This window comes from Dicentrarchus labrax, unplaced genomic scaffold (genome assembly GCF_905237075.1).
Source record: "Dicentrarchus labrax unplaced genomic scaffold, dlabrax2021, whole genome shotgun sequence".
NCBI lineage: Eukaryota > Metazoa > Chordata > Actinopteri > Moronidae > Dicentrarchus > Dicentrarchus labrax.
The window spans coordinates 7,851,825-7,875,200 of record NW_026136710.1 but is presented as its reverse complement, the minus strand read 5'-3'; the positions used below and the strand labels follow the sequence as shown (position 1 = coordinate 7,875,200).

The 23,376-nt window shown below is 39.3% G+C and overlaps 1 protein-coding gene across 1 annotated transcript in view; it reads left to right on the top strand.

Annotated features, from left to right (window-relative positions):
• The first annotated feature begins 10,111 nt into the window (after nucleotides 1-10,111).
• The window catches only part of itga1 (integrin, alpha 1), a 49,066-nt gene continuing 35,801 nt past the window's right edge, over nucleotides 10,112-23,376 (top strand). The window contains exon 1 of the mRNA XM_051412514.1: nucleotides 10,112-10,396. Within this exon, the coding sequence (XP_051268474.1) occupies nucleotides 10,348-10,396 (49 nt within the window). The 5' untranslated portion in view covers nucleotides 10,112-10,347. The remainder of the gene's footprint in view (nucleotides 10,397-23,376) is intronic.

Here is a 23,376-nt window from a genome sequence, read left to right as displayed (position 1 = left end):
CTCCCGAGGTTCTGAAATCCAGCTGTAAGAAACTCTCTCTACACACACACACACACACACACACGCGTGCGAGTGACCACGTTTACATTTGCACGTACACACACATCTACAGTATGCACAGAGAATGTCATCATGCAGTCATCCATTGACTTGAACATTAAATAGAACCTTCCATTGTTAGTACTATGATAAAATCACTGGCTTGAGAGTAGACCAACACTGTTCAGTCAGGAGACTTGTGATTAGCGTGTAGAGACCGGGAACAGCTGATGAACCAGCAACACAGCTGACCTCATTGTGAAAATCTCGTTTATTTGCTCAGCAGACGTGATGGAGTGTCAAGACACCCCAGCTAAGGACAAAAACAGAGGTGGAAAATTTAAAAAAATCCATTTACTCAACTCAATTCACTTTTGTAGTGATTACATTTTTGCTATTTTCTACTCCACTAGACTTATACCTTACACTCCACTGCACTTATTTGACAGCTATTTTATATTATAAATGATGACACACTTTATTTATTTAGTTATTATAGCTTTGTATTTTAATTCTATTTCGTATTTATTAATTTATTTCAAATACGTTTAGTTTTATTGGGTATTAGTATTGTTTTTTTTTTTCCATTATAATATGGGGGTATTTGCCAAAATACTCACTAACATGTACACATACCAGTCTCAATATGCACCAATGTCTTTGACCAAATTCACTAAAAAGACTAAAACTAAAGACATTTAATGTTCCTGTTTGTATTTCCATTTAATTTTAGTTTGTTTTGTAAGTTGTTTCACTTACTTAAGTCTAACATTTATTTTATTTTGGTTAACTAAAATTATTTTTCAAACCTAGTTTTATCTTAGTTCTAGTTAACTATAATAACCTCGGGACAATTACAACAATACATTCAATACTATTACATATAACAACATAGAAATTAATGGACCTATTAGTGCATAAAATGAAATGTTCTGTTTCCTGATACCTCTGTCCTTCTGTCCTTGAATGCAGAACAGCTGAAAACATTGTAAAAGTGCCTGAAGTGTTGTAAATACCCTGGTTCACTGCAGATTTAGCCAGTGCGAGCTAATAATCCTGACCAGATGACTTCTTGTGCCGTTTGCTAGTTGTGGTCAGAGGCCAACCGATGTTCACCCCAAAACACAGGATTTGTGGTTGAGAAAGTCGAGTCAAAGTGAACATGATGAGGAGGCATGGAGACCTTCTGATCTTAATCATCATCTGGTTACTCAAGGGGAGCTAGAGTACAGAACGGTTAAAACACACATGAGCAGACACAACACACACACACACACACACACACACACACACACGATACTCCCATTGAGTACCACAGTATATACCTGAGGAGAGTCAACCCCCTGAGGGCCTGAACTGGAGCCCTGGTGCCCTTCTCAGACCCTGAATTCATACTCACCACAGGAGACCTGTCAAAGTCACCAAAACTAAATCTGTAAAAACTTAACTTTCTCACAGATATGACACAGGAATTCATAAACAAAACAAAGTGAAAGAACCTTGGCCTCTAGTATGACCACTGTAAACTGTCACTTTTCGTCGATGCTCTGCACGATGTTTTACTCAGACAGTAACAGAATCTCCTGTTCTCTGTACTGTACTGCTGCATATGGTGTAGTGTTCCCAACATGGGTCGCTTACAGAGTTCATTTTTACCACCTGGGGAACGAGTCTCTTCCTTGTTATTGGAGAGTCACTGAATCAGATGGTCAGACCAAGTTGGCAAGCAAAATTGTAATAACAGTCAGAAGTATATCTTATACAATTCGCTATTACACTGAAACCATATGGGGGAGAATACCATAAACATACTGTTTAGTAGCTACAGTGGAAAGTACTGCATGTTAGAATATGATATTGTGAGTAAAAGTGCATTTTTCTTTGTCTTACTGTATAATTCTGCTACTGCTACTACTATTGCTAATTAATTTCACACTTAATTATTAGGAAATGGAATTGGTTCAGCCCAATTCAAAGTAGTAAATTCCCTTATTTTTCAGATGATATTGGAGCCAATGTCCATTTGAGCTAAGTGATCTGGTTAATACTTGTTTGGTCTGAAAGATGCTAAAGTTGATACTAAAATGTTAAAAGATGGATTAACATTTTTCAAGTCTGTTTCAAACAATACCTACATGCCCATATGTACATTTCAAGAATTATTGTTCGTCCGTCCTTCCTCCTGTTCATACTGTCTGTGAAGACATCCCTTGAAATCCACAGTCATCGTTCTGTGTGTTCAGCTAAAGCTAATATAGGTTAGTCAAATGAAGAGGGTCTCTTCCACAGTTATGTTTTTTTAGTGTGAAATTCCCTCTTTGTGTTACTATCCCCCCACCGCAGGTCAGGATTCCCTGTTCCACTATTTCAAAGTAAATATAGGCTTAACTATTGCTTTAAGACAGACTTGAAAAAAGCTTAACCTATCCTTTAAACTCTGGTGAAGGCTTGTAATATCATAGGTTTATATGGTTGGTGTTACACAGATCATTTACACAACTCAACCGATAACGCCATTTGTGCTGCATAAAATTCAACAAACTCTGTCACACTATAAGCTTGTAAGCCGTGCTGCCGATTGCATAAGGTAACAACTGAACTGTTCCTACATTTTGAGTATAATTTAGTAAATGTACATGGTGCTTATGTTCAGTGTTCTATCTAGTTATACTCAGTGCTTGATAATTAAATGCATTCTTGAATTTCAACCAACTCTTGAAGTCGGTAGAAAGTCATTTAATAGGCATGAAGTAGGAAAAGCACAGGTGGTACTAATAACATTAACCATGGCTGTGTTCTACTCAAGTGACAGTGAGCCAGCATGAACAATGCCAGAAACTGAAGCAGCTAAATGGAATTCAGCCATCAAGGTCATCAAGGTCAATAACTGGCGGGTTCAAAGGTTACTTTATTTAAAATTTAAAAAGCTGGACCATGCAGAACCCTTTCTTGTGCTAAACTGTGAACATAACTTCAGGAATTAATCATGGCAGTGCCCAGCGCCACCCCCAACCCCTCCCCATGTCTCCTCCCATTTTCCACCATGCTGTCATGTCAGATGTCACGGCAAGAAATAACTGCACTCTGAGCAGAATATGATATCCTCCAATCACAATGGCTGTGTGACATGCCAAGAATGCGATGTCACATGCTCGAAACAACTGTGCATGTCTTTGCACATGTGTACATGCCTATTGATATATGCGCAAGCATGTCTGTTCGCTGGGACAAAAAGGAAAAATCATTACAGCAGTCCATTCCTCAATAATTGATTCTCAAAGTCTTTTGAGAATTTGTGTGAAACTTCCTGCAGGGAGTGACTTCAGTCCAGTTTTGGCTCTCATCATTCTGTAAACAATTCATTCAGAGCGAAGCCCCACCAAACTTCCTGTATACTGACACCAGGATCTGGGGACAGCCTTTGACAGAAATCACATTCCTGTTATTGTTAGTCAGTCATAGTCATATATGGCAAAACCCAGAAACATAATGGCTTCCAACTTTTGACTCAACTTCCAAAACAATGCTGCTTAGTCTCGCTGCTAGAGTGGCTCTTAAGTCCTCTGCTTGAGTACATTTTTGTGGCTGATTAATTGCATATCAATTATATATGTGTGTAGGATTGAGTGGCATCTAATGGTGAAGTTGCAGATTGCAGCTAACTGAACACCACTCACGTCTGTATTTGACAACCTGGGAATGAAAACGGGCTGTGAAGTCTGTAGGAGAAACTAAGGTAGCTGTTAAACTCACGAAAAACATTAAAGGCCCTATCGACAGCCAATGTTTGGATTGTCTGCTTCAACATGACAGACTCTACTGAACGTACAATCTGTAGATATAAAGGCTCATTCTAAGGTAATGGAAACACAACAATTCCTATATTCAGGTGATTATACACTAATGAAAACATACCCATGAATATTATATTCCATTTCTGCCAATAGATCCTGCATGCAAAAAATAATAAATTTGTTATTGCATTACGTGAGATAAGGGCTCAAATATGCAAACACATGTTAGGGAATTTCAGTGTTATGCATGACTTTACGAAGCACAGAAGAAGGATTCGCCACTGTTGTAATAGAGGGCAGAGGTGCCCAGTGTGTCTGTGGGAGACTGAGCTAGTGGCCCGGCTGTAATCGACACTCTGACTCAGTGTTGACAGAGTCAAAGGGTCGAGACCCTGTTCTAGCCCTCTTTAGGGTGAAATGAAGCTCCAGGTCCTGTCAGCAACACAGAGAGGGGTGATAGGCCCCAGAGAGGAGGAGACGGATGAGCCCTCTAATTGCTGTCCACATGTGTCAGATTGTTGTTTTCGCCTGCCCAGGGGGGACTGGAGGGCGACTTTGAAGATAGTGCGCTAATTTCTACTCACAGGCTCTCATGCAGGCATCAGAGTCTGAATTGGTGATTAAGAAGAAAGCTTTGGCTTGATTTTGGAGCATTTGCTAGACATGCCTCCCTTTAACTTCCTTGACTTTACACTTCATGAAGGATCTAAATGACTTTGCAGTTTTAGATGTGGGTAAATAATGGGTACAAAAAGTCCAAAACATTGTGGCCCTTCAGTGGAAAGTCTGTTTTTCAACTAATGAAGAGTTTAAGGATAGTGTCCCATGCCATAATGGTTAGGGTTAGGGTTAGGGTTAGACAAGGCTACATCTAATACGAAATAAAGCACAGAATATCTTATCACATTGGTTTCCATCTGCTTTTTATTATGAGAAATTTTCTGTTTGTCAATGACCAAACATTTGTTATAGTCACAGCATTAGTATTGAAGAATAAATAAAAGAAAGGATAGTGAACACAGAGTGTGTGGACCAACTAAACTCGAGATATTTCCATTTGCTCTCCTTGCTCTGGTTAATGTTAGAGTCAAAACATAGTCAAAAGCTGTTCTCATCAAAGAGGAATCAGCGAGGATGGATCTGCTTTGTTTCACACTGATCTGGCAGAGGACCTTTCCCCTCCCCGGTGATATTTCTAAGTGACGCTTGCAAGCAACCACCCGTGCTGCTAACACCAGCCGGACTCCGCAGTCATGCAGCATAACCATGATAAACTAGTCTTATCTTACACATTCATTGCCTACACTGTTATTTGGAGATTAAAAAAACAGAAGCAAAGTCAGAATAAGTCATACTCGACAGCAATATACAGCCACTATGTCCTTATATGGCAACAGTTGCTGCCAACTGCAGAGACAAACTTAGAAAGCAGAATTGGCTGCTGTACTGATGAGAAATAAATGACTATTTTATGACTACTGATTATAAACTGTCACCAAACAACACTCTTGAAGGTGTGGGAAGGTTCTTTAATTGGGCACATATTTCACTCACTTAATTTAGTTTACTTGTTACAGGAAAACTTTTAAAACAGTTGGAGCTGTCAAGTCCGAGAAAATAACTCCTGAGCTTGTTATCAATGTTATTTCAGCTCGAAAATTTATAACAGAAAACCTATGTGACAAGCAGGCCTTCTGGAGAGTTAAAGACATGAATGTTTACCAGGCAGGAAGGATCTAACGACTTGATATTGATCAAATTATGTACTGCAAGTCAAGATATCTTACTGTGTGGTGCTTTCACTCGTAGGCAGCAGAACAAGCTGTAAATGCAGCATAAAAATCCCTTTTTGCAGTTGTTTGTACAAACGTTAGTAACAGCTGCCTTTTTACACCTCCAGCAGACATAAAGCATCATTAACATTCATTTCAACTCGTGTTTCTGTCCACCTCACAAATACAAGTCCAGTGTTCACTCTCTTTTTTTTGCAAAAAACAAACACAAAACAATTACCTAAAATAGGCTAAATCCTTTGTAGAGTTGAAGGGAATCTGCAGAGTTGGGGGATAAATCTATGTAGGTTTATCACTACTACTCATTAGATTTATTGTGAATATAATAATTTTGATAAGTGCAGCTTTTATCTGTTTCTCTATGAGTCCAACGACTAAATGGAAGAAAATTGCCAAAGTGACCACTAAAATGTCAGTCCCTCCATGATTTTCTGGGCTTTTTTAGGGATTGTTGGGGCCTAAAATGCCTGATTTCATGGCAGCTTTTCAGAAAAATTGCTATGCATGTTACGATGTTTTTAGGCATTTCGTTGTAATGTAATTGCAGGAGAAAGTGAAGTTTTATGTATAGTTTTTTTTTTGTATAGCCTAATTTGTTAAAAATCAAAGGCAGTGAAAATATAATGGTGATTTTGGTGATGAACGTTTTGCACGAGGGACTGTTATGTTATGTCATATATGTGGAAAAGTTGCTGTGATTGGACAAAATTGCAAGATCGCGCAGAATTCAGAGAGATTGGTTGAATTTGCCGTAATTGTTGCGACTGCAACATCGCAGCTTCGTGGAGGGGCTGATTGGTTAAATATAGTCTCAAATTTCCAGGTATCAATTGAGAATTCGACGCAATAACAGAGAATACCATACATAGCATGTGTTTACTGTGAGCTGTCATCTACCTTTACACACGTACTCTATTGTATACATTACAAATTCCTTAGATGCTCACTGTAAATAGCTTTCACTGGAGGGGGAAGGTTGTTATTGGGCAAAGAGGGTCTACCACTTGGCTTTAACATGACCTAATGATTGACTCGGTCTGCAAATAAATATTGTCTGTCAGACTGTATGAACCAAGATAATTTCCTTCACTTAAAGGGATTCACTGGGCCTGGGATACACAGTTTGTCTTCATTACCTCTGTGCCAATAAAGCAGCTCAGAAAAGCTACAATGATTGGAGAATATAAATGTTTTTAAGTATTGTGTTCAGAGAAAGTATTCGTGAAATTGACTTAAGATGCCTTTTATTCATTAGGGACCCTGAGAGCCTTGTATCTTGTACGCTCCTAATGCTCTCTTCCTGTCTGCTTGTATACAGACATTTAAAGGAGGGGGGACAGAAGAAAAACACATTAGAATAGACTTGCATGGTTAATAGAGGAATATAGTATGTCAGGATGAAAGACAGGGAGGGCGAAGGAAGGGGAGGAAACAGTATAGAGGTCAAAAATGAAAACATGGAGTGCCATTTTTACACTCTCTATGCATTGTTACCATGGGGAAAGATCACATGAGTGGGCTGAGGTGTGTAAGAGGATGAGGAAAGGGGGAGATGGGCGGGGATGGGTATGTTGTATAGTGAGGAAATACATGGAAACTAATCAGAGTCTTCCTGAGTCTCAGTCAGATATCTGCAGGGCTGAAGACAGGAAAGACTCCGGTAAACGGTCTCATTCTGTGGGAGTTCCTGAGATCCTGTCTGATACAGATGTGACTTTTTGTGTACATTCAAAGTGTGCATGTGTTGTTGTTGGCATACGTGTAACCTCACATTTTTCTTAGGCTACATAACGTGTGCCTGTGAGTTCATAATGGGGAAGGCTACAACAGGATATACTGTATGTATAGTAAATAACTCATTCTACATCTTCATGTTTGTAGTTCTTTGTATAAAGACATCCATAATATTTACACACAGATATGGAGAAGGATAACTGTGCTTCTCCTGCTCAGTGATTGAGGAAATGGATACATGCATGCAGGTGTGGATGTGACAAAGACACGTTGTCTTGTGGGTTGGATAGTCTGACTTTGCACAGAACCATAATGACAGAAAATTGCAAAGTAAAGGCCCAAGATACATAAAATCAGGCTGAAAAGTAAATTAAAAGAAAGAAAAAGTGATTGCTATGGTGTTAGAGCAGATGTTTACACCAGTGGGTTTCTAGATGATTAACTGTGGCTGAAAGGGAGTCTCGTGGCAAGAAAAAAAGTCAGCATACTGTTCTTTTTTATTCATGTTTTATGAGACTGTCCTCCCAAGAAGAATGACAGAAAGAGCAGATTCAGCAAGTTCCCCAAAACAACATACGCTTACGTTGGAGTGACAAAGCCCTCTAGTGGATTAAATAAGGTTTCATTGTTATAGAGCAACAATGGGACGATGGGTAAGTCAACAAAACATCAAACTTTAACACAGGAGACTGCTTTCTGTTTATTGTTGGAATTTTTTTAAAGCGTGACCACGATTGTTACATAACCGTAACCACGCGTTTATTAACCGTGAGGCAAAAGTCCCCGAAACAAAATAGTAACTTTATCGCAAAGCACCATCTTTCCCTAAACGTAACCAAGTTGTTTCTGCCTAAACCTAACCAAACCTTCACCATAAAAATGTCACATCATAAATTGATTTTATTTTTTTCAGTATTTTTAAAAGAGTTAAGAGTTAAGTTCTTTTGAAATGGTCAAATATTGATTGGTTGTTAGGTTGTCAGTATGTGCGAGGTAAATACTGGTGGATGCTAGGTGGTTACGATGTGGTTTCTTAGTTTCCTAGCTGTGTTTCCTTCAGGCAGCTTTGATCTGCCATAAACCTTCCATAAGAGGTTTTGCTCTACTTCTTAGACCAAACTAGTGCAAAATTGCTAAACAACAGATAATTTTATAGATCTATTACAGGATGAGGAAAATACTGTCTAGGGAATCATTTTGAGTGAACCTACTTTCTCTGAATAGGTGAGGCACTGTTTCGTGTATTATAGTGTAACGTTGCACTGGTTGGTTGTAATAAAGGAGCTCCCCCACCCTTCCTCTAATAATCCTCTGATAATCTTACTGGGATTTTTGTGAGTCCTCTCCAGCTGTGGGTCCCTGTAATTGGCTCCACTTTTCAGACTATTTGTAACCCTGCACTTTTTTTTATTAGAATATAAGTCACCAGGGGTCTGAATAGTTTGTACATTCCAGTACAGGAACTGAGCTACTGGCCAAAGACTAGCAGCTGAACAAATGCATCACTCGCATTTCTTTAATCCTAAAAATCTGATTTTGATATTTGTTTTGGTGTCAGGTAAAAAAGCCAGTGATTGAATTAACAACAGCATTTTAGAAGTTATGGGTTGGTTGCAACTGTTGTAAACTGTGAGCCAAACACCACTGAAATCTGCTTTTTATTGTTCTGACATCCTACAACAGCTGCAAGATGCTTGAACAATCATGAGAAAAAGCCAGATCAGATAATGCTATTATATGCTGTATTTGGTTAAAACATGAAATAGAAATAGAAATTAAAAATGAAACATTTACTCTTTATTGTAAAAAGTCTTAGTTTGGCTTATTGATGACTTCTTGAATAAGCTCAAAAAACATTATAAGGTGAATATAACACATTGTAATATATATCTTCATGTATATCAACATTATAAAAGAGTTGTGAATGACATACTGTGCAATAAACTATTTTGATTAGGTTATTTAACTGATGTGTTTCAGGTGCTACTAACACAGATGTAAACATTCAAACTTCTTTTTAATACAGTACAGGGGCCCCAACTTTCAACACAAAACCACAGCTGGTAAATGAGTGTGGGGCCCTGGGAAATTACTTACTTACAAGGGGAAAGTTGAGTGCCAAAGAGGCATGACAGCAATTTTACTAAATCTTATCAAAGAGCAAAACCAACAATGCTTAAATTTACCCTGAAAATCTGCTTCGTTTCATCCCCCCCAGTTTGTTCACACCCTCTCGCACTCTCCTCGAGTTTGAATTGTATTCAATTTAAATAGTTAGGATTACAAACGAGTGTTTATTATTGTAGGAAAACTTTTTTTATTCCACATAACAAATGCCAAAATATCAGTTTCACACACTGAATCCCTCATAACTTGGCAGGATGTGATGCACTTTTACCCAATAACATTATCTGACACAGTTATGATGCCATTATAATGCGCCTTTAATGCTATTACAATATAGTTTACACTGGGTTATTAAGAACAATTGAAGCGAGGGATCAGCTTTCACAGACTGAATCCTTTATGTTAAAATTAGACTATTCTGGTCTAATTGTTTAATGTCTGACAGTTGTGTTCCCGTCTCCAGACACCACTGCTGTTATTTGACTGCTAAGATTTTCCCATGGCAGACCAAGCCCCCGCAGACGTAATATGTGTGTCTGCATGACTCCTTACAATGATTACGCCTTCCTCCTCTACATTCTCCTCCTCCTCCTCCTCCTCCTCCTCCTCACTGTTTCTGTATGTCCCAGAGCCGACACGCAATGGAACAGAGCTCATCCCGAGTGGTGGAGTTGGTTTGAAGCTTGACCTTTCAGACAGTTAAACTCTGGATGCTGCAGCACAGGAAATGCCTTGTGGGCTCTTGTTAGACATTTAGCGATTTGACTTCTCTGGGGGGAATCTCTGTTTATCTCAACACCGAGCGCGAAAGGGGGAAAAAGGTCCGTGGAATAAAGCTCAAGCCAAACAACATCTACAGGATGCTCGGGATCACTCAGCATTTAACTTTCACAGCAGTGGCGGTTGCTGGTGAGTAACAACTTGTAAGAAATTATGCATTTTGTGCTGATTATCAGCTGAGATAATGAGCGCCTTTTCTGACGCGTCAAGCTCTCCAGCGCATCTTTTTGCGCACACGCTGACTGGACAGCAGCTTAGATCATCGCAGTCTGCATAATTGACGACTGAGCGACTAAAAGCATCCATTAAGTGTGTCACTCACGTTGCCTGCACACCCATTAAAAGGTGGTGGCACCACAGTGTCCTCGTAAACTGCCCCTAAATACTTTCCGTCCGTATTGCCCAGATGTTATTTATTCTGACTGAGGGAAACCGCCGAGCACTTAATTGTTTCTACGTGCACAGCTTGGTCTTAGAAGCATGGGATTGCCTCTTGTAATAGAAACATTACAGTCAGTCAAATTACTGTATGCTGCTCTAATTGAACGTTGCGCATGACAGTGTTTAAACGCGCCAGCGTCAAAACGCCCTGGAAATGTAGGTTGTGTTGCTTCTGAGCAAACATTTCTGCAGTGTCATGCAATCTATTTATGTTTTTTGCTGAATCTGATGTGTGATATTTTGCAAAGCATGCATCAGTGTGAAATTATGTCATCTTATATGACAAAACAAAACCCCTGAATGAAACTTTGGATGAATAAGGAGTGGGGGATTTTAATTAGATTTTAATTTCTAGAAGGTAAAAAAGTGAAATGAATATTGTATTTACTCCAGCCTTAAGAGCCAGTGAGGGCGATGTATTTGTAATGGATATCAGTGTTGGTATTGTGGAGTCCCATTGGTGAAGCTGTGCTCTCAGGTTCAGCTCCAGAGCACCAGAAGTGAATTAACTTCTAGGTCATGTCCAAGTGGTTCAAACATGATGGAAAGTACCAGCAAAGTTGAGTGAACCGCCCCTCTAAGTTTGGAGGAGAGAAAAAAAGAAGAAGAAGAAGAAGAAGAAGGAGAAGAAATAGAGCAAAGGAAACAGTGAAAGTCTCTCTTTAATTCTTACATGTGATACTGGCTTGTGATGGTCATTAGAGAATTGAGTTAGACATGGAGATAAATGTGTGTGTGTGTGTGTGTGTGTGTGTGTGTGTGTGTGTGTGTGTGTGTGTGTGTGTGTGTGTGTGTGTGTGTGTGTGTGTGTGTGTGGGTGGGTGTGGGAAGGGATCCGCAGAGGCTCACAAAGCAAATCATCAAGAAGTCAGGTTTACTTACTTGATCCACACATCCCCCCCCCACACACACACACTTACCACCTCCAATTGGATTACTGCAGGTCATGCAACAATGACTTTGGCTTTGCCTGTGCAAGCTGTTTGTTTGTGAACCAGCCTGGAATCACAACTAGTTAGTGTTCTGTTGTTGTCTCATGTCCCATCCTGAACACTACTGGTGCTGCTGGAGTATGACCTCAACTGGGTTACACAGGGGGAGTAGCTCTCTGGTTTTAGACCATACTGGGAGATCCCGTGTTGTGCTATGGGAGCTGCCTCTGCCTGCCTCAGAGGCCCACATGTGGTTATTGTAGTGGCAGCATTTAATCTCTGTAAATTCCTAACGGAGATGGGGCTACAGGTGGTTTGAGTTTGGTCCTGCAACGGAGAGGGGCATCTGGCTTCAATCAGTATGTGTCAGACCGGAGTGACCAAGCCTACTAAGGACGTGAACAGCATGAACAACTATACTTTAAACTGGGGCTGCAACTTATGATTGTTATTTTCATTATCAATGAATCTGTTTTTATTATTATGTTTTTAATTAATTGATTAATTAGTCTATAACATTTCAAGAAAAGAATGTAGAAGAATGCCCATCACAGCTCCCAACGGACCAAGGTGCAGCGCTGTAGAACTCGAGTCTGCTATCTTTCTATCGTCTTGGACTTGCTGGTATTTGCACTGTGACTTGTCTTGGACTTGGCCATTGTCCTCGCCAAATATTCTAGTTGGTCCAAACCAGCATGTGTGTTTTGTTTTTTTCTGAAGTAACTGCTTCATCAATGGTTTTAACATTAGTTAGAAACCATTGATGGAATATGTTTGTTTGGAAAATGGGTATTGGTTTAATTCACAATCCATCTGAACAGGCATTGACATCGGTTACTAATCAATGTCATTTGCAATTGTACACCTGGCTGCCAAAACTCATCTAATTGGCAATGGCAAAAGCTTTTCTTTTTTGTCTTAGTCTTGACTCTGTCTCTCTCATTTGGACTCAAACTTTGACTTGGACTCGAACCTCTTTGGTCTCGGTCTTGACTCATCCCGTCTGGTCCTAGACTTGGATTCTCTTGGACTATACGAAAGCAGTCTTGACTACAGCACTGCCAAGATATCTTCAAATTGCTCATTTTATCAGACAAATAGTCCAAAACCCCCCCAAATATTTAACGATATAAAACAGGAAAAAGGCAGCAAATCCTCATATTTGATAAGCAGGAGCCAGCAAATTGTTTTGTTTTGCTCGATAAACGACTTAATTAATGGATTATTGTACATTGATGTGATGTTCTTGGCTGATCCATTGCTAATTTGGTCTATGAAATATAGTAATATATTCAAAATACAGTTCCTATAGCCCACAAAGATGTTATTAAGTTGCTTTTGTATCCAAGTTACAGCACAGAATTCATAGATACTAAGTTTACTGACATAAGACCAAAAAAGGTAACAACTTCTCACAATTTAGAAACTGGAACTCGATCATGTTTGTTATTTCTGCTTGAAAGATGACTTTAACGGGTTTTGCCTTATTAGTCAACTAATCATTTCCACCCTGCTTGAGACTTCTGTGCCTCTCCTCTCCCCTCCTCTTTGTTGTTCTTGTGAGTGATACATGCCAAAGCTGTTTATGTCCTGAATGCAGCACATCACAGAGACCACACACGCATGACGTGTTTGTTTGTCAGATGTGAGAAACCGCTATAGGACGTTTTGGAGTTCATATGGTTCTTTGACATTAGAAGTTGCCTGTTCAGCTGGCTTGTCACACAGCCAGAATATAATCTTAATGTTCCTCTTACTTGGGAATGTATTTAACGTCTGTGCGCTGCAAAGATGGAGAGAAGGGGTGAAAGGTTAATCGAACACAAACTGATTTAGATTCTTCCACATTCCTTCTGTGGCTTTTTCCCCCTGAAGTTTCTCACATCTCAGATTTGGAAATGTGTCTTTTTTCTCTACATTTTAAAAAGCTGCAGTAGACGACCAAAGTGGATGGTTAATTCACTGAAAGCTGTAAGGTCAGGGGATATAAGTCTTCAGACATTACAGCTCCGAATTGAATTTATGAGCCTGAGTAGTGAACCCAGCCATCTCCATCTTCAGCAATATGTCGCCTCCTCCGCCTCCTCCTGCTCCTCCTCCTCCTCCTCTACTATCTCTACTATCTCTCATTTGAATCAGCTCACTCCCTGGGTTGCAGCAATCAGCACTAATTTGACATAAACTGTCTGCTGGCAGAGGCAGACAAATTCCCTGGAATGTTAAATAATTAAGATCTGATTATGTTAGTTTACTCAGCATCTTTGATGGGTTCACTTTTGGTATCCTTTAGTTTAATCAGTTAAGTGTAACTATTGTCTGAAGTTATGCTATTGCCACTAAACACTTTGAAGGTGTCAAGGCGTATGTTGGCTGCATTATGAAACCAGTCCAGAAACCATGTCAGTGAGAAGACTGACAGAGACTGACAGACTGCAATCACATGAATTTGGACTGAAATATCTCAACATCTACTGGGTGAATTGCCATTAAATGTTGTACAGACATTCGTGATCCACAGAGGATACTGACATTGGCGAGCATGTCAGCATGCCGTGCCTCATTACAGCTTTATAGAGCAGCTAGCATGGTTGTAGACTTAGAGTGGGGATTCAGACCGAAATAAGTTCTGTGTTAAAGCAGTGCAGGAAGCTGCGTTGGTCAGGGTGTGTTGTTTAAGGTACTGGTGAGACATGAAATATGATCCAGGAAGTTCAGTTTGAGGAGCATATTAATTTATTGCTTATTTATTTTTGCCGATTATGTCAGAGAAGAAGGATCACCTTGCATGTCTCAGTTCCAAATTATAAGTCTCACTTTATAGATGTCATAATGAACCTGGAGAATTGTTTTTCACCACCTGTGTTCAGCTTTTGGCATTTATGGAGATTTCTCTCTTTTTTTAAAACAGAGAGTGCCTTTACATTAGTGGAAGTTTCTGTTTGAGCATTTGTGCACACGGAGATAGCACAGAAAAAGAAAACACAGCAATTATTTAAAGAGAGCAACATCAGTCACCACAAAATTTGAAATCTTCAGACGCTTGGAGATGAACAAGTCCAGTGCATCTTGTTGTGTGTGGGCTCTGTCACATGCTGACTTTCAGTTAGTCCACAGGAAACTATGGAATATGGCGTTAATGTTACAAAGTAATCCACCAGGAACATTCACTTTCATGTGACGGCCAACGCAGTGCCTTGCTGGATGTGCTGTAGTAAAAATTTAGTCAATGGACAGCTGGACAACCCTGCATTGTTTGCTGGACCACCACCCTGCGTTGGCACTCCCATTGTACTGCCATTTTTGTCTTGTTGATCCCAGTATCGACTTCTCTCCTTATTGTTTTTATGTATGCAGGCTTGTAACAGCATTTGAACTGATAACTGAAGCAAGACATGTGTCATACCCATCCAAGTCGCTTCACATTTGATGTACAGAAAATGAACAAGACTTTGACGCCCAGAATCCATTTATTACATTCAGTAAATAAGGTGGTAGATAGAGTATTTTCAAAAAATAAAGTTGCAAAGTCAAGTCTCACTTGCAGGACAGCAGCACCCTGCCCAGTTAAAGAAATCCTTTTAGAGGTTAACAAATGTGTCTGTCAAGTGGATCATTCACTGATGATGCAGATAGCATGTCATGGACGTTTTTGCCGTTCTGGTTAGTGCTATATCTGATGTGGTAGAGGTGCCATTTTTCACACTTCCTACAAAAAATATCTCTACCAACTAACACTTACGTGATGGTTTACTGTGTGTCAATCCATGACCGTGACCTCTGAGCACTTTGATCTCACCTTGTTTACTTGTGAGATATATCAGATAAAGATAAAAGTATTAATACAGATATTAATACATTGTCCTTCTGAAAAAATTACCTGAAAATGTGTAATTATACTTGAAAAGCCACTTTAGTTAGTTGTGACGGATGCTGTGTACATTTGGTGTTACAAGTTACGAGTAGGTTGAATGACTGAATTTCTCCTTAGAGCTGCAGTGTGTATCATTCTCTGCATTCAACTGAAGTTTTGTGCAGCTCATACTGAAACTACCGTTCTATGAAGATGCAGTTAAACATCCCTGTGGGTTTTTGCAGTATAGGGTGTTATGGCCAACCATGCTCCAGACTATAAATAACTCAGCTTGCCCTTGTTCCAACTTCTCAATTGTGAGGATTTGTAGTTTTTCTTTATGTTATGTAATGTTATGTATGATAGTAAACTGATCTTTGGGTTGACTGCTGTACAAAACAAGTAATCAGAAAGTGTCTCTGTGGGGTTTTAGCAAATTGTAATGGGTCTTTTCCATAATTGATGAATATAGAACAAACAAAAATTAATTATTATTTGCAGCAAGTACCTGGTTGTGTGTCAGTATGTCCAGATATTTCAGCTTCCATTCAAAGTCTCTCTTAGCTAAGCTTATTTATAGTGATTTGTACATGATTGACACAGAATTTGTGTTTTTTGTTTAATGGAAGGTCAACATTTAATTTCCAATACTTAACTTTACCTGGCATTACTTTCCAATAGTACTGTAACTATCAGGGCAGTATCATGTGAAAAGTAATGGACCGATCAGATGGAGACAAGCTCTTGCATCTATACATGTATAGAAGTCACAGTTACAAAATATAATATATACCTCATCAAGCAGGAAGTTGCACTTTAACACACAAAAAAAGAAGAACTTCCTTTAAGAAGACTGTCAAAAGAAGGCTCAAAGATTTAGCCCCAAGCCTATGAAACCACAAAGGCCACCCACATGACTTGGTTTCATACTCTGCCTCAACCCACTACAGATGTGTAACTGGTTCTGCTGTCTCTGCAGCATGTGGCAACCATGAAAACTATCACTTGCAACATGAAAAATGTTCAAGGGCAGGTAAAGTAGTGTATTTTTATCAACATTGGCATTCCAGGCATCAGTCAAAGCTGATCACAACTGTGTCGATTAGCACCATGAGCAACAGTCTGAGAGAAAACACCTAATGAGAAAGAGTTTTACAGATTCCTTTTTGGCATTCTGTGCCTTTAGAATATGGTATAGATATGAACAGGAAATATGGTATGACATAAAACAAAGAGCCCCAGATGGAATCCAACCAGGGGGGCATTGGGGTTATTTGCTATGCATCTTAACCACAAGGCCACCGAATGCCCCCATTTTTAAAGGTCAAGTTCATTTCTATTTGCTGATGTGTGACATTAAACATGAAAAGGAAAAATTAATAAAGGAAAAATAAACCTTTTCTCCACTTTCTGCTTAAAAGCAAACCAGAAGCAAGGCATTATCCAAAGCTGACACTATCTAGCCATCATGCAGTCACTTTCTATCTCACATTAAAAAAGTGCTGACAGACAGCACCTTTTTAATGTTAGCCAGGTCTTACTTGAAGCTTTGCTTTGCTGGTTTACATAATTCTAGCTCACAAAAACAGTTAAAGCTGGGATGACTAAACAAAATAAAGGGTAATATTTCCTCCATTGATACAGTATCAGTCTTGAAACATAAATTTGCATTCAATAAGCTAACTGTTTAATGCAACTACCTTTTTAGCCATGTGGCAAGGCTCTAGGGATAACAAAATGTCTCAACAGCAATTGGATGGATTGGAATTAAATTTGGTACATTCATGTTTATTTTGCCAATACTTTGGTTTATATACCTGCAAAACCATTGATGGCTGCACTTAGCATTCTAATATGCTAAGTTAGCATGCTAATATTCTAAACCAAGATGGGATATCTGGTAAACATTATACCTGCTAAACATCAACATCATTGTGATCATGTTAGCAGGCTGACGTTAGCTCAAAGCTCCACTGTGTCAAAGCATGGGTGTGCTTCAGGGTGGAAATGTTGGTCCATCAGCCGGTTGATCAATTGGTCAGTGCACCACTTTGGAAAAAAAAACAAACAGTTTCGTGCAGACATTTAAGGTCTTTATGAACTTCAGTGATCGCCTGACTTTTTGTCTAATGGTTTCTATCAGCTGGGTTTTCTTTACATTGACGTTACAGCTTCACAGAAAAGATCTGTAGAGTCTCTTTTCCGTATAAATGACGAATAAATAACAGTGATTAATGTCTCTTGCATATACATATGTGGATTATTATTATGACTGTCAGCAACACACACCCGGTCTGGGCTCTGCCACAGCGCTGAATCATCCTTTAATCATTATGTTTCTGTCTCTGACATCGCTGCAGATGGGGAAGTGGAAGAGAACTAAAGAGGAAACGTTGCCATGGCGATGCTTGTGTAAAACTTGTTATGACTGCGAATGTGAAGTCATCTCCAGGAGTCTTATGGTTTTAGCAGCAAGATTCCCCCCTCTCATTCATGTAAACTGGATAAATACAGTAGATGTATTGAACATGTTTCTCTTTTTTGGTTGTGAATGTATATAATTAACATGTTCTGTGAGATGTTAACTCTGCCCCTTGACTTATTATTGCTAATAATTACAATAATAATAGCACAGTATATTTATATAGGACTATATATGAGATAAAACCAGCTTTACTAAGTAACTGTTGACTGAAATACTATCTCCAAGAAGTGTTTGAAAACCTAATCCTCCTATAAGTGGCCTCTAAGCTCTAGAATAAACCCAGACTCACATGATAGTGAGATAAGTGCAGAATAATCTCCAAACTTCTCCCAACAACATACACAGACTTTATAAAGAAACTGACATCTGCCATAAAAGAGCTTCAAATAAACAAGACACCCGTGAAGGTGCGACATCGCATGTCGTGTCAGCTTACGCAGGTCTTAACCTCCAGGGAAGGTCAAGCCACACACAGACACACATTGAACGCATAAAAGCATGTGTTTTCACGCGTGTTACAATTTTAGTATTTTCAGTAGCATCCTCTTAACCCCATTGAGCCCTGGTATAATTGTTTCCATATACTGAAGAAATATTGAAGATTCGTTGGAAATATTTTAAGAAAGATAAGATGGATAAAATGGAATGCATTTATCAGTCAGCATTTGCCATGTCCACAGATAGTTTGAGTGTGTTGAGGTATTTTTCGGTCATGTGACCTCTGGCATTGCACAGTTGTTGTGAGGCATCAGGGGCAAAGAGGAGGAGGAGGAGGAGGAGGAGGAGGCAGCCGCAGAGCAGACAGGGAGGCAAAGGGGAAAGTGTTTAGGAGATTATCAGGCAGTTGGAGGGAGGTCGATTTCAGGGAATTTGTGGTAGGAGGAGATTGCATTATTTCCAGTCGGCAAAAACAAAAGCCAAAAGAGCAGAGGTCAAAGAGAGAACAGACAACTACTGGTTCTGTTTTTCAAACAGAGAAGATGGTTAGTCATCCTCTGCAGCTTCTTTGTTTTTAATAGCGCAATGGTCAATAAGCCTGCATGCCCAAACAGATAGTTTTCATTTCCCCCCCAAAACGTTCCATGACTGCTCTGACTCATATGAGCATTTCCTTTATGGTTAAGTGGTCGTGTGGATGCGGGTAGAGAAATTAGGTTACCTGTTTGGTGAGGTTAAACAAACTCTGACCTGTGTGACTGCTTCATTTGGATTGTTGTAACTTATCCAAATTTATATTACTAATAAAATATATATTACATTGCACAGTTGGGTGAAAAGATGTGTTTTAACTCATTGATAAATCAGATTCCAGACCAACAACACATTTAATTAATAGTCATACTAATAAGTTTGCATCAAGAGCCTATAATAAAGTAAATCTTCTCCTTATATTTGTGCAAGAATCGATAACAGCATGTGTGCAGGGATCTTGATATATCATAAATAACAACTGACAAATGAATTAAATGTATTAAACCACAGATGTGTTGTCTCATGACCTTTGTTTTAGCAGTTCCCCAATAAGACGTGAATGAATCAACTGCTCAGTAACTATCTCTCTGTTGTATTATGAGTTAATGCCTCTTTTTTATTGCAAGTCTAACTCTTCGTCGCCGTGAGGTCCACTTGTATTTTTGACCTCCTCCATAAGCCTTTTTGTGCAACAGTATAAAGCAGGCATACTACTTCCTCATCTGATACTGAGAGAGGAAAGTCATAGTCAAAGTTGATTGCTGGAACTTGTCTGAAGAACTTCTGATGTGGACTGTAGTTGTAGTACAGCCAGAGTTAAATGTTTCTCTTTTCCCAGTGTTGATATTAGCCCTATTGTTTTGGGTATAGTTTGTGATAAGTGAAGTGATTTTTGTGTAAGACAGGATTTAGGCCTGTCTAAAGTCATTTCCTTGTTGTGTGCCATTCAAAACCTCATAATATCTAGCCAGGAAAAACACATAAGTACACGTACTCCTCTGGGTCTCTCACTACCTGCTAAGTGCTGATAGCCTCAGATCCTGGATATATGTGTTTTCTGTGTTTGCAACCAGAGCAATGCTGCATCTGTGCACCAGGCCTGTTCCGCCCTCCTCCCCCCTGCCTCTCTCCCAGGCCAGCGTCGGGCCAGGGCTATCCATCAAACTGGCATCATACAGGGAGCAGTGGAGCTGTGGCGTCTGCCTGGGGCAACATGTTCACATTAACCTCTCCGCCAAGAGGCCAACATGAACGGCCATGCTAGACATGATGCTCGTCTCCCAGACGAGTTTCCTGGGAAAAAAACTGTTACAGTCAGCTGTAGGTCAGAACAAGCCGAAAATGTTTTGTCGTCGATAAACGGCCAATCATTCTTCTACCACTCTGATTCATATAAAGGTATCTGGCAGTAATATTTGGGTTCAGCTTTGGACTTCAGTGTTCTCACAAAGCGAATAAGAAGAAAATAAGCACAACAAAGTATATTTTTACTATAAATATAAGAAAATTATGATATTGATTGGGAGTCTGTGTCATCAGATAATCAATAATAGATGACTCATATCCTACTCAATAACCTCCTCCTTATTGCATTGTCCCCCCCAATGTTATCTAGCACTCAATAAACACAGTAACACAAACAATTATTTCATAGTAATCATTTCATTCAACAGAAAAGCACAATTAATTATTTAAGATACAAGGAGTACAAAACAAATATCTTCTATCTATGGAGATTAATATATAATTTCACCGTGTCTTGCAGAAAAATACTATATCTGTCTTCCTCTTGAGAACTCGACTGGAGCTGTTTGTTGACAGCATCAAAGAGCCAAGTACCATACCTGACATTTACTGTTGATGTTTAAGACTACTGAATTCTTTTTTCCGTTCTGGCCGTTGGCTGAAAGTATTTTGATGTGGCATAATACCATCTATTTTTGGGGAGTTTCTTTTATAAGGAGTACAGTCTCTAGACATATGAAAGTGTCCTGAAATAACGTCTGTTATTTTGAATTGAAATTGAAATTGAAACTTACCTGCAAGAAAAGGAAAAGCACTTTGTACATTTCTCACGCAACAGCAGGAAATGGGACTTTTTCTCTGGATTATTTATATCATGTTTGGTTGCGAATATGTGGGATTATTTTAGATATGTGGTTTTATTGTGTCACAAAGTCATTTATTATTTCCAACCCAAAGAGGATAAAAAGCTGCCTCAATGTTAGAAAATACTGTATCTTCTAGCTCAGTACTGTGCATGTGAATAGATTAAAGTTAGCAGCAGAGGAGAGGAAATGCATTTGGTAGTGAGTGTGAGCTACTTCATGTGACAGATTCCTAATGGCCTCAGGTGATTTATGGATTTTTTGTGAGAAAAATGGTGTAGACCTTAATGGTTGAGGAAGGAACTGAAGGAGTTTACTTCTGTCACCACATCATTAAAGTCTCTTATGTACATTAGTTATTTACTCGTTTAGAGCATTAACAGTGAGTGTGTTTGTCCTGTGTGAAGTTTTTCTTTACTGTTCTAGAGTAGCTTTGAAATAACAGTGATGAAACGAAACATCAAGGGGAGTAGTGAACCTCCTTGAACACATCTGTGTGTTTGACAGAGAGAGAGAGAGGGAGTGTGTTGATGAGGGTGGGATTCACCCCCCGCTGAGGCCATGTCCACACTAATGTGGATACGTTTAAAAAAGTCTCTCCTTTTTCTCTTCTTTGAGCTTCAATCCAAAGTTTTCACATCTAAAAAATTAATTTTCATCAAAAAACAAAGTATTTCAAAAACTATGAAAAAACAAATTCACATGATTTCAATATATAAAAATAAACACACACCTGTTAATTCTTAAATGTTTAAAAATGTCTAAAAAGAGCTGACGCAGCTGGTTAGCTTATGAAGAAGGGATAAGGGGTTTCAAAATAAATATAAATAAAAATACAAGAAATATTCATACTATGTTGCTCACACCTTCTCACTGGAGTAACAGCTCTCTTGTTTGACGTGTATATGGCCTAACATTAAATTGATGACAGTATTACACGAGTGTTAGCATGTTACAGTAGGGTGTAGCACTGTGCTGGCTCTTTAAATAACAGTCTGTGTTCTAAGCATATCATTGTTTCAGTTGTATGATTTTCCTTTTCAATCTTTGTTTAGTGAGTGCTGTATTTACAAAACATCCCACAACCAACAATTAGATTAATCTGATGTTATGATCCACACTAAACAACCATTTCAGCGTCTTTTTAAAAGGGCGTATGAAAGACGGGCCTGTTCACAGTGCTGCTTTAAGAAACAAACAGTGAACTTGAAACTACAATTAAGCTAATTCTCTCTTGTTTTCCCTATAAATTAATTCCATCGATCCACCTACACAAAAGGCAGTGAGCCAGAAGCGCTCTACTACGTATTCTTCTAATCAAAATCTTTGCAATATAAGTGGATAGAGGAGATCGATGTGTGTTGGTCTGTTAAGTGGGAATCTGGCTAAGAGTGTAAGTATCACTTGAATATTAAAAACAGATTACAGTTGCAGCATATGTTGTTTATTATACATAGCATGTTATTTAAAATGAGACGTACAGTTGTTAGAGAGCTTTACAGGAAATTGTTCTCTGCACAGGATAAGTGATCACAATCTACACTCCTTTTTTCCCTGTTCATTGGATGCTCATTTGTTTCTCTGTTTTCTTTCAAGGTTTCTCTTTGCTTTCACTGGCTTTGCAAAATAAACCTGCTGTGATGTTTTAAGACTTGTTGATTAGCAGAAAAATGGAGTTTACCCATAAGCTCATGGTTATATTTTCTCTCGTTTGCCTCATTGCAGGAGGTAAAACATGATTATTTTTGCATGTTGCTTGTTGAATCTGGAGGAAGGTCACTCTTTGACCCCTGGGTGTGTGTATTTTTAGTTCCCCCAGAGGTGTTTGATCTATCCCAGAAGCCCCCTCATCCCAGCTGCTCCCTGTATGTTAAAACTGTTGTGATCAGCAGACGTAGTATGTGTTCGTGTCTGCTAGACGGTTATGGTTAGGAGAGTGTCAACCACCCCTGCAGCATACAGAGAGAATTTGGGGGGATGAAAGCTTTGACAGTCGTCGGGGGGGATGATGTCATTCGTGGGTCTCAGCTTATAGGCCTGCATGTTTTCTGCACCAGTGAAAAAAGCCAAGCTCCTGAGAATACATCTGGAAGTTTCAGAGAGTGGAATATGACACCGTCGAGTCGATGTGTGCAGTCAATGAATGAAAGGATGCATGAGGAGAGGTGCAGAGAGATGCTGGGATGGGGGGTGGGTTGGAGGAAAGAAGACACGAAGATGAATGGAAGGCAGATGATGATGTTCCAGAGGGAAGGAGGGATGGGAGAATGAGTTGATGAATGGGAGGAGGAGAGGAAGCAGATTGAGCAGCGAACAGGGTT